Source organism: Fundulus heteroclitus, chromosome 20 (assembly GCF_011125445.2).
Source record: "Fundulus heteroclitus isolate FHET01 chromosome 20, MU-UCD_Fhet_4.1, whole genome shotgun sequence".
NCBI lineage: Eukaryota > Metazoa > Chordata > Actinopteri > Cyprinodontiformes > Fundulidae > Fundulus > Fundulus heteroclitus.
The window spans coordinates 23,123,934-23,136,427 of NC_046380.1; the positions used below are offsets into that span (position 1 = coordinate 23,123,934).

General features: G+C 36.9%; 1 protein-coding gene across 2 annotated transcripts in view; it reads left to right on the forward strand.

Annotated features, from left to right (window-relative positions):
• The window catches only part of rad18 (RAD18 E3 ubiquitin protein ligase), a 45,495-nt gene that overhangs the window by 14,745 nt on the left and 18,256 nt on the right, over nucleotides 1–12,494 (forward strand). For both annotated transcript variants that reach the window (XM_036152110.1, XM_036152109.1), the window contains exons 5-9: nucleotides 1,671–2,077; nucleotides 4,046–4,145; nucleotides 7,054–7,241; nucleotides 8,573–8,643; nucleotides 8,966–9,026. In XM_036152110.1, coding sequence (XP_036008003.1) covers nucleotides 1,671–2,077; nucleotides 4,046–4,145; nucleotides 7,054–7,241; nucleotides 8,573–8,643; nucleotides 8,966–9,026 — 827 coding nt within the window. The remainder of the gene's footprint in view (nucleotides 1–1,670; nucleotides 2,078–4,045; nucleotides 4,146–7,053; nucleotides 7,242–8,572; nucleotides 8,644–8,965; nucleotides 9,027–12,494) is intronic.

Sequence of the window (12,494 nt, forward strand, 5' to 3'; positions counted from 1 at the left end):
TTCTAATTACGGTTGAAACGTTACTGAGTAAGCAACAATTTTGAGCTCTTATTTTTTTCGAACAGAAAGGTTGTATCGCTAGCCCCTACAGTTTTGCTTCCCGTCGTATTTCCGCCACTCATCAACACGGAAATACATCACGTTTATATCTGCTGCGCTTGCGCACTCGGGTCAGTTTGCCACATTTGGAATAACTTGAATCTGACAAGCATTTATTTGCACACTGATTGGATTATCAATCGGCATAAACCAACTCTCTCATTCGGAATACAATTTTATTCCGATTGATCTTAATCTGATCACAATATTCTGATTTACTTGTTTACATGATGCATTTTTATTCCGATAATTTAAATCTGGAGCCTCCAACATTGCCAGTCACAGCTGGGGCTTTTCCAGTGATGCTGAGAGCTGCAGCTTGTTAAATATATACATTTATTTTGAACTTCTTTTTTTCTTTTTCTGAATTTTTATCATAGTGGTGCAGAAGAGACCATTATCAGCTCTTAGAAGATTTTGAAAGAAGTTATAAGACAATAGGACACAATTCAGTTAATTTTCTTTTCATTTTATACCTTGCACAATGGGCTTTATAAAAGGCCTTCAGAACTTTGACATAACAGTAGGTACTCTTTAAAATACCTAAAAATGCTAATGTATTTGCGTTACACATGTTTTCTCATACAAAAAATATGTCTTTATTTACATGTTTGTCAACTGAAATTAAAGGTTGGGTTTTTCAAAAATTTTCATGATGATATTATGCTAGTTAAAAATAGTGGAATTCATTTTTGTGTATAGACTCACACCTCAACCAGGTTTGCCCATAAGGTCTGAAGTAAACTGCAGTCTAAAGGAGATCTGATGTTTGCTGACACTAACACGGGAACACTATTTGTGTTGTAGTGTTGAGAACCATTAGACACACTGAGGAAGTATTGGGGAAATAGTCTTATCAATAGGATAAAAACTAAAGGGACACATGTGCAGATAGGATGCTGTATTACCAATAAACGATTTAGCCTTTCTTGGTTTAAAAACAACAATTTGATAACAGTGAATTCATCATTAGAAGTAAATGGATTCTAAATCCCTGCATGGACGTATTAATGGAACTTATAAGACAACTCATCGCTCATTTTGAATTTGGTCTCCTTTGTAAGGGTGTTATACACTCTTCCTGTCTGATCGTATGAAGTGTTACGGATGAATGCTACCAGGAAATGTGTCACGGGAGGAGCCTCTTTCCACATCACAGTGGCCTTTGGTGTGTACTCTCTGGGAACACACATGCATGAGCATGAACCTGCTCTAATGGGAACAGTAAGCACCAAGGAGTTTTAAATATGGAAAGCAGAACATCACACACCTCATTGAGTCCGCTTTATTGCCAAGCGATGGCTCCACTGCAGTTTGTTTGCTCTCCACTTTTCCAAGACGGTGGCCAAAGTGTCTCCTTTTTTCGTTCAGCAGATGAGCCGCAGAATAACTGAGCTGGTGCAAATTTCCTTAAAGCGCCCTCTTAAATGTCACCATCAGTTATTGTTGCATATAGTTCCTCTTAGATGGGCTCAATATGTTTATTGGAGATTCTCTGTTACCCTTACTAAAATATGCATATGTTTTTTTAGTTTAACATTCTGTTTTTCATTTCTTTGCTTTTTTTCCAGGCAACAGTTGTTAAAAGCTAACTTTGAATCTCCTCCAATATCGCCAAAGACCCCAGCTTCAGCTGTCAAATGCAAAACTCCCAGGGAGAAGAGCCAGAAGTCCAGCAGCTCCATTTTAAATCACTTTTTCCAAAAGAAGCCCAGAACACCTCCCAGTAAAGAAACTCATCAGGATGTTCAGCGGGGAGAAGTACTGGGAACACCATGCCGCAACGCGAAGGGCTCTGACCTACATTCTGGAAGAGCTCAGATGTCAGTGGTTATAAAGGAAGAGCCTGTGGATGTGAACGACCCATCTATCAAGGTTCTGATGTCCGTGAAACAGGAGGATACAGCATTTCATGCTCATGGGTTTGAGACGCCGCAGTCCTCATCGCCGCCAAAAGAAATAAAGCCCACAATCAAAGGTGCAGCCATTTTAGCTTTGCATCACCAGGAACACATTGCCCGTTTTCAGCAGCTTTTTTTTTTTTTTTTTTGCTCCCTTTCAGATCACTTTTCTGCCTCTCAAGCTACTATATCTAAATGGAAGAAAAAGTGATGGCAAGGCGCATTTAGAGCTGCAGATACACTTAATGATACCATCCCAAGCCCTCGATACAGGAGAAGGGCTGCAAATTTCAAAACCTCTAGAAAATGACATGATTGCACTTTTTATTTATGTTTCATTTGAGATGCACAGATCGCTCCTTTTCTGGTCATTATGAGTTTTCTTTGAGGTCTGACCAGCGTGATGACATAATAGAGAAAATGTGCTGCGGGTTTTTTAATTGAGGAGATGGTTTGAAGTCAAAAAGAAAGTTAGGGAATTAGAAGGTTATTTGCAGTTACGCATCCAATCATATGTCCCTAATCTTTATCTGATTTGCATGAAACAAACAAAGAAACTGCATAAATGTGAAAGGTGTTGGTAGATGTGTTTTCCGTTTGACCAAAAGAGCATTTTTCTTAGTTTTGATGCATCCAATGCAGGGGGACAGGCGTTTCTGGATTTGACCTGCTGATCACCTATCAGTCACTCAGGGAGAGAGAAGATTGTCCCATTTCTGATCTCTGGCTGATTTATTGATGCATATATACTTTTTTTTTTGTTATTGGTCAGGTATGGGCATTTCAACTTCAGCCTATTTAATTAACGTATATATAAAATGGTTTACTTGCCACATGTTGGCTCCTTTGCTAGCCGCTAATCTTTTAAGTTTTGCAGCAATAGATAAAGTTTCACTACCAGTCAAAGTTTGGACTCGCCTGCTCATTCAATGGTTTCTTTATTTTTCTTACTACTTTTGGGAACTCGTTCATGACAGTTGGGAAACCATTTCAGGTGACTAACTTCATGAAGCTCATCGGGAGAAGGCCAAGAGTGACCAAAGCAGTAATCAAAACAAAGTGGGGTATTTAGTAATCCATTATTTTGGTTATTTCACAATTTTTCTGTTTGATACATAATCCTACATAGTTTGGAGTCATTGTTTTGATGTCTTCACTATGTATCTGCAATGTAGAAAGTAATAATAATAAAGAAAATCCATTGAACGACAAGGGGTGAGTCCATACTTTTGATTTGTTGTGTACGTTTATACATGACTGCAAATAGTCCTGGACAACATTAGATAAACAGAAACGCAATATTATTGCTAAATGTTGAGATAACTGTATCAGATGTTAGTCGCAATTAATCCACATATTCTTAATTTTCTCTTTCTTATTAACGCCATGATCCTTTAGATCTTAGTTTACTAAGACCTATTCCTGTTGTGGGCACAAAAGGTAATGAAAGACCATCCGAAAGGTCTTATATATTATTAGCCAGCAGAGTTTGAATGCATTGTTCAAGATGGTTGCAATTAAGTGTGTCGTGCAGCTCTAAATATAAATGATTCTTTCCAGTTAAGGGAGTATTGCATATCGAACATTTCAATCAGGCTTTCTGATTGTGGTTTTATTTTTTTACCTTTAGGTTTTGTTGCATGAATTTTCAGATGTTTCTAGGGATTATTTTTAAGGAGTTATATGCTTTTTGTAAGTAATAAACCTAATATCCCCTAATTAAAGAGCTGATTTAATTGGTACTCTTTGTCAGTAAGCGGTTTTATTAATTTGATGTTAGAAATGTTGAGCAATTAGAGATTCACTTCATCAGAATCATTAATCATGGTTCTCTGGTTAAAATGAGTAATTTTACATATTAACCTAGGTTGCTTTGGCAACAATAAGTTAAGACCTGAGTTAAGACTCATTATTTAGGCTCTGTGCTGTCAAATCAAACTTGGCATAATAGAATTTGAAATGATTAATTAGTGTTGAGTGTTGATTAAGATGCTAACAAAGCCTTCATCCTAACCATTTTATTATTTTATTGTTGTTTTTTTCAGTTGAGTGCCCCGTGTGCTCCGTAAGTGTGCCGCAGCACTTCATCAACAAACATCTGGACACATGTCTTTCCCGTGGGGAAAAGAAGGAAAGCCTGAGGAGGTAAAGGACTCCAGATATAATGCTTTACAATTAAGTAAAATAAATAAAGTGCAATTAAAATGCATTTTATAAGTCTGGTGGAAGCAAAATGGATGACAGCAGGATGGCCATGTTCAGGTGTCAGACAGTATGGCTAATTAATGCCTTCTGACGGTATTATGGTATTTAGAATATTATAGAACAAAAACTCCTGAACACATCTTATGTAAAGGGATTGTATTTAAAGCAGAAATGCAACAATTGTTCCTCATGCTGCCAAAATATTCAAACTCTTGAACTATTACAATTACAACAATGTTACCACCTTTAGGAAGAGTGAATTAGGGGGTATTGAGCATAGACATTATATACGTAAACGCCTCGTTGGGCGGGTTCTGCCTTTGCTGTGGATGCATCAGAGCGTCCGCCATGTTAAATGTGGCAAATCTGCAGTTAGACTCAGTCACTTAAACAGTATCAAAGGGACTTTAATCTCAGAATATACTTTATACTCGTAATATTATATATATATATATATATTATTTTTGTATCCCTTTGACTTTATTCTCGTAAAGAATAAAAATTATTATAAGAATCTAACCTGGCCCTATTACTCCAGGACTAAGATAGTTATGCAAATTGTGACTATTCTGGAAATGTTCCCCCTTGATTGTCATAATATGAAGTGTTTTCATAATATTACCACTTTTGTCTTTTTTTTTTTACTTTATTCTCCTATGACTTTTTTCTCATATTAGTAATTTTATCTCCTTAATATTCCCCCAAAAAGTCTGTTGCTATCTGTGTCTATACCAGATCTTAAAAGTTTCACACGGTTTTATAAAATAATGAAGACCACAATGTTTAGATTTAACAACCAATTGACTTTTGTATTCATAACACATACACACACATATATATATATATATATATATATATATATATATATATATATATATATATATATATATATATATATATATATATGCACCTATTTATTTAGAATACTTCAAAATCTATATATGCACATCGATCAAAAGCCAATCTGGCTGCCAATCAGTTAATCTATATATATTTTTACAAGTATATGTAAGATCCATCTATATCTTTCTATCTGAATGCTTAAAACATATATACAGGAAACATAGATGTTCACTACTTTCTGCCACATACAATATGGCGGTGACGTCGACGTGCAAACCTGCGCCCTATGAGGCGTCTACGTATACATGTCTGTAGTAGTGAGCATTTTGACTTATCTACTTGTAGCTTTGGCATCCTTGAGCTAGACCTACATAATTTTAGTGAAAAATAAAAATGGAGGATTCGCGAAATTGGTAAGTCGGGAGTCCATGACATTCTTTAATAGCTCTGCAGCAAATTACGGAATTGTTCAAAAAACCTTAATAGGAAACTGCAAAAATGTAACAATTTGAATATGAATATGACCTAAGAAGAATATAAAGATATCTACACAGCACCTGGAGAGACTAAATTAAAAGTTGTGGCACTCCTAGAGACTCAAAGTACACAACAAGATGTATTTAAGGACTAAAAAAGTGGATTTTACATGATGACGAACTCGTGGCTGTGTTGGTTTGCTTCTTCTGGAGCAGCGTTTCTGTATTTTGTGGATAAGGGTTTTGCTGCAGCTGGAAGCCATTGCCATTCATTGCTGAGGTAATTGCTTTCAGTAGGGGGACTGACATCAAAATAATCACATGAATCCTGGTGCTCAGGTTGCATTGAAAGCAGATGAACAATGTTATTGCTGTTTTAACACGGTGTCTGATGCATGGCTGTGTACATCATTTGTTGCCTTTCCCGATCAATACAGTGGATAAAGTTTGTATTTCAGCGTTGCTTCATGTGCTGCATCAGTCCAAGTAGGGTTCATGAACAGGGAAGCTGTTACTGAAGAATCAGAGTGAAAAAATGCTATAGTGACACCTTTTATATAATGTTGAACAATAAAATATAGAGAAAGTCCAAGGTTAGTAAAAACCTGACAAAAATAAATTCACTATAAGAAATATTTTAAATAAACTGTAACATTAATCTGAGAAAATTCATTGATTGATTTTTTTAATTACTTTTTTTTAAAGAACAATTTTTAAACGGCAAACGTTTTTTTTCTCTTTTTAATTGAAGTTGAAATGATATGGTGCATTGCAGAACCACATTTGTAACTAAAGTTGCTTGATGAAATCATGCTGTGTGCTTTTATGTGCTGTAAAATGGTCTGATTTCTTTCTTTATAAGTGACATCAAAGGTTAAAAGTATGATCAATGTGGAAAAAATAAACATTTTTGCATCAGCTGCATAGGCCTGCATTGCATTGCACTCTCTCTTATTGATTTTAAACTAGCTCCCATTAATGTCACCTGCCTGACTTTGGCTACGAATGAGTAAAAACATCTATAGTCTCATTTTTATTCTTGCCGGATGCGAGTTCAGCTGACTTTAAATCTCTTCTGTCCTTTTAGTGAAAGCGTCTTTGTCTTTGTTCTGGATGAAGTTAGGAAAATGATTATCTCATGTTTGCAACCTTCAGTGCTGGTACTACAAAAGCAGTTAATGTCACAGACCCCATCTTGGCTGCAGGCTTCATCAATATGCAGTCCGTGACATTAAAGTGATTGATCTTTTTGAAACTGCCCTTGAAACCGTTTTGATTGTTGATTTGTAAAGCATCAATGGCCTTCAGTTACTACAACGATACTTTAGACCCTCCTTTTATTATGATTAATAGCCGGTATCTTGATTATGAATAATAATTGGAGAGTATAATTTTAACATATGTGGTATATTTGATTAACCTTGAATTTTCAACATGATTTTAAGATCAATAATGAGCCTCAGCATCCCAGTAATAGCTGAATAATACCATTTGTTACTGTGCATAAACTGACTATTCGTCTCCTTCAGCTCTCAAGGCCCAACCGTGCGTCCGATGGCGAAGTTGGTGTACAATCTCCTGTCAATGCAGGAGCTGAAGAGGCGGTTAAGGGACTGCCATCTGTCAATGCAGGGTTCTCGGGACCAGCTGATCAAAAGGCACCAAGAGTTTATCCACTTATATAACTCACAGTGTGACTCTTTGAATCCCAAATCAGGTGAGACAGCCTGGTCTGTAAACACAGTTGAAACCAGATGTTTATGTGTACTGTATGAAAAGACACATTTATTTCTTGTTTTCGGTCACTTAGGAGTGCTGAAATGACTTCTGTGATAAGCGGCAGAATAATGAGCGATTGGTTTCAGAACAGAACACAATGTGTCCTTTATTGTCCTTCAGTGGGGAAATTCAGGTATTCCAGGAGAAGAGAGACAGAGAAATGGAAGCATGCAGATTCACGCAAGGTGAAAATATATGAGACTTTACAGAAAGGGCAGATTTACATCATATGAAAAAATGCAGTACAGTTATTAAAGTGGCATACTCAGATTCAAATAGATGTGCAACTGAGTTGGGTGGTTTAAAAAAAATACTTTTAAACTTGTGTTTTTTCAAGTTCACTTTAAATACAGTTCTTAATATTCGTTTGCATTGCATTTAAACTGTATTATGTTGTCTAGCTTTGTAGCCAGCTTTGTTTGCAAACGCAGATTTTAACCTCTGTCCAGGAAGTTTCTATGGGCTTGACATCAGGTGTTTATTATGGAGCACCTAAAAAAACATAAATGTGTATGTCCTTAAGCAACTGTATAACTAATTTGGTGTAGGGCTCAGCGATATAGACCAAAAGCAATATCTTGATATTTTTAGGCTGAATTTTATTTTCACAAAGTAATTAGAAAAAGGCTTCTTTGAATCAAAGCTTTATCCCAAATATCTCACTAGCACTTTTTTAACAAACAGCTGTAGATAAATATGACACACAGCTGTAAAATAACCCACTGGAATACACAAAAGTATAATTCTAATGCAACATAGACCATTTCAATATAAATGATATATTCTCATTTCTCTTTTAATGATGTTTTTTAAATCTCGATATATTACCCAGACCTAATTTGGTGGCTTTCTTAGTGTCATTGTCCAATAGGAAGACCCATTTTGTACCTAAGTTTTAACCTCCTGGCTGATGTATTGAGATGTTGCTTCAGTGTTTTCCCATAATTTTCTTTCCTCATGACACCATCTATATTGTGAGGCAATTAATCATAAAACATGTTGCTGAAAACCCCATACTGGAATTAATACATTTTCCTACCACCTCACTATTCAGCAATACATCGTGTCCGCCTATTTAATAAAATCACCAAGCAATACAGTTAAAGTTGTTGTTGTAACATGAAAATATACAATATGAATGCTTTTGCAAGGCAATGTGAAGTTGGACACATCCTGGTTGTTTTTCTTGCTTGCACTGCAATGTCATAGATTACCGTTGCATTTTACATAAACTGGTGACTGAAAAGTTTCTTTCTGTGCTGTGAACAGTGAAAGAGATCGCTCGAGAGGTGGAGGCCAACGAGAAGATGAGAAGTCAGCTGCAGGAGAAAACTAAACCTGTGAGTATTTATTGATTTAAAGGGAGCTTTAAATCTGTTATTTCTGCGTTTTGGCAATTTTTCATAAGAGTCAGTACTTAATGCAGCTGTGAAGGCAATTGAGTAATTATAACTGAAGAAAAAAGTAGTAATTTAGTACCAAATGCACAATTAGGGAAACTGTGCTAAACATTCATTTGTTCCAATTTCTTAAGTGTTGCAACTTTTGTCTAAAAGTTTAAATTTTTACTTCGCAAAGTTTTGAGTGCCAATGTTTTTGCGATTACTTCGGCTAATGATTAATGCAATTATTAATGTGATTTTTCTTTTTATTCTCTTGCAGGTCATGCTTTTCTCAAAGAGTACGTCTGAGAAAGAGATTGAGGAAATACATTCTAATTATAGTAAGTGCTTCTTTTTCTCTCTGTGGTGACACCGTATACACACCCAAAGCAGTGCCTTTAGTTCTATACAAGCCTATTAAATCATTTCCATTACCAGCTGTAGAGTTTACCCTCCACTTCTGTCTGTGGATGGTATAACACTAACCTACAGGCTGTTGTGTGCCACAGTTCCTGATAAACGTTCCTTTGTGAGATATTTAGTGTTTATTAACTTTGAATGAACTGCTGACGTTGGCTCCCTAAAGCCCCGCTGAGAGTGAGCTGCCACACCTGTCTTACAATGACATAAAATCAACCAGTTTCGTCTGTTTGTTTTCAATTTGTTGCCTTCAAACTCCATGAGAAATGTCCCAGCCTATGGGCGATTTTGTTAAGAGAAAGTGAAATGGTGGAGAATGCACAGGTGGCTGTGAAAGACTCTTTAAGGGTTGCTGATCTGTGCTGATTTCATTTATTAGAATGTCAGCACAGGTTTTTCATTCTCAGTCTAGGTTGCGTTTAATGCTTCATCTATCTTCATCTTAAACACATTTGCGATCTGTAACATCAACAAACTGCGTTTTGTTTAGCTATGATACTGGTGTCCTAGCATTTTTCTTGATTTAGGCCCTGATTAAAATGGATATATTTAAAGTTGTTTGCATGGGATAACAAGCAGCGTTACCAAATCATCTGCGAGGATGGAGCTCAATCCTTTGGCAGATTTATCAGGGCTTTGTTCATTTCATACGACTGACTGACTTTAACAGCAAGTATCCTTCCTTGTCTCTTTTTATGCTCACTCTGTGTTTTCCCAACGTTTACGCTGCGTCATGCAGCCGTATACTGTGATGATTACACACAGACAGGTCCTGTACCTGTGTCTTTTTGTTGGGAGGCAGCACTATTTGCTCCGAAACTTTCAAGGGAAGGAACTCCTGCTACGCGTTTGCTGCGGCGGCCGGACAGACGCTCCTCTGGGCTTGAGCTCGGCCTCGGCTCGTCCTGTCTCCGTGGAAACGCTGATTTGTTAAAAGTGTGTTGCTGAAAAAAGGCCAGCTCGCAACAGTAGAAGAATATACATTAGCTAATGCTAAGAGAGGAAAAAAAAACAAACAAATAAATCTCCTCTTATGACACTGTGCACACAATTATTTGAAAATCACAGGACCAAACAGACTTTTTAAAACTACTTTGATATATAGTGGAACAGCTCAAGTGAAAGTGCCCAAATCAATTGAAATTCAATTTTGGCCTTTTCAATTAGGCTTTCTTCTGTGCATTGTATATTATCCTGTGTCTAATATTTATGCAAACTGTCTACGGTGAGGATTGATCATCAACCTGTAATGGCGTTTTCCTCAGATTTGTAGAAATTTCTCCTGAGAAAGGTCAGAGCTGTCATCAGGCAATGTGACTCAGGTTGTAAGCCTTCAGGTGTCAGTTTGCCAGCAGGGCACAGGGCTGAGCCGTAAAGGTATAGCAGATTTACTGTATTTTGACACTGAGTAGTTCTTTGACAGTTTCCTAAAGCACAAGCCTTTATCAGCAGCAGTGTTTGTGTTTGGTGCTCTTGCCGGCAGCTTGTTCAGCTGGAAAATAAACCATTGCCTCGTCCATTGTAGCGCGAGAGCCTCAGAGAAACAGCAGGGTGGTGTTTTATGTTGAGTAGAGTGCTGCATAGTAATACAGCGGAGAAGTGCACTGTTCCTTTGAATACCTGCATGTTCACAATATAAAACCATTTCACGTCTCAGACAGGACCATTGTAACACAACCCTGTCCAAACTTTTAATCAGTCTGGAAAGCTTCTGTTTGGAGCGATACCCTTTATCAGTGCAATACAAAACTCGACGCAGATGAATAGCTTTTTTTTTTTTTTGACACCTGGGGGGTGATGAAATAAAAACTGTGTTTATACTTTTTTTTGAGAAATGTCTAGATAATTGTCTGAAACTGCATTTAATGGCAGACCGTTTTTCCACCTTAAAGCTAAACAAAAAAGGCGCCTTCGGAGGACGTCATCTAAATCCCAATTCAAGTCAGGTTGGACTGGATAAAAAGATTGTTGAAAATAACTTTATAGAGCTAACTTTAAAAGTGTGTGAGGAATGGATGAGACTCACAGGAGGTGGGTTCTATTAATAGCTGCTCTGCTGTGATAACCTCTTGATTTATCAGAGGAGGATGTGGATGACTCATTCTGCTGGCGCGGGGAACGGTGAGTGAGCAAATAGGAATGTGAAAGCAGCATATACTCATGCAAACACAAAACCCATCAGCACTTTGTAGCCTTTTTCCTGACCCGATTATTTTTAGCATTGGTGCTGAAGAACGCCGTCTTCTAACAAACATGCAGTACATTGAAGAACTTGAAGATTCAGGATGAAAGACTTTAGATTGCTCGGTTTTTAATTGGACGCCCTTCGGCAACTTGCTGCTGGGTAATTCATGTAAAAAACATGTTAATAATGACAAATAGAATTACACTCAAAATTATTTCAACTGGTGTCATAATTAGGAATGTGATTATTTTTATATTTATATCGGATAGTGAAATGAAACAAGGAAATTTGTTAAGTTGGCAGATATCAAATATCCGTTATTAGGAGGTCAGTAATTAGAAGTGTCAGTACAAAGTTAGAACCTTTTAAAATCATGATCTGAAGTTCTTTTTTTAAATTTATTTAAACAACTTCATTAAATAAATGGTGGTTTACCACATATATTACTATTCAGACTTTTGTTACTAGTGAAGCATGAATGTTCTCTAAACAAAATCTAAACTTTTGCTCCCCTCAAAAGACCATTTCTTAAGAACATTTTTTAGATGCTCAAATGCATTAAGTCTCACAAACACTACAAACAGTTAACAGGTAACATAAAAATTACAGATTTGCCGAGATCCTGCTGCGATTAGAGAAGAAAACACACTCATACCGCCTGCTGAGTCTGGTGGCGCCGCGGCACCGGTGCTCTGAAAACTCTGTAGCACTTTTAAAAGGCTCGTTTTTCAAGAACTTACCGCATAGATGTTGAAGTATCGAGGTCTACTTTCTCACCTGAAAACATCTTAAAACTACATTTTGTAACAAATTAATATTGGTACAAAAAGAATAAATTCCTGCACTCACCTATCTATTTACCACTACTAGTGGCCCAATGCATTGTGGGATATATTCTTGGCCTTCCGCAGAAGGATGCATCCTTGGGACAAGAAACGCAGAGAATGTATTCTGTAAAAAGCTTTTAGCAAAGAATGCGATTTGTAAAACTCATTTGGAAGAAGGTGGGCTTTCTGGTGAGTCATGTATTTACATCACATATTATATCCTTGTGTGTGTGATACAGGCAAGCCAGCGGAAGGAGTATGATGTTTTGGGTAATGTTCTGCCAGGAAGCATCGCAAAAATAGTTCACAAATTGGATTTAAGGCCTCCAAATTCCAAAAATTTCAATCTGTTTAAGCATGTTTTGGATGTGCTGGAC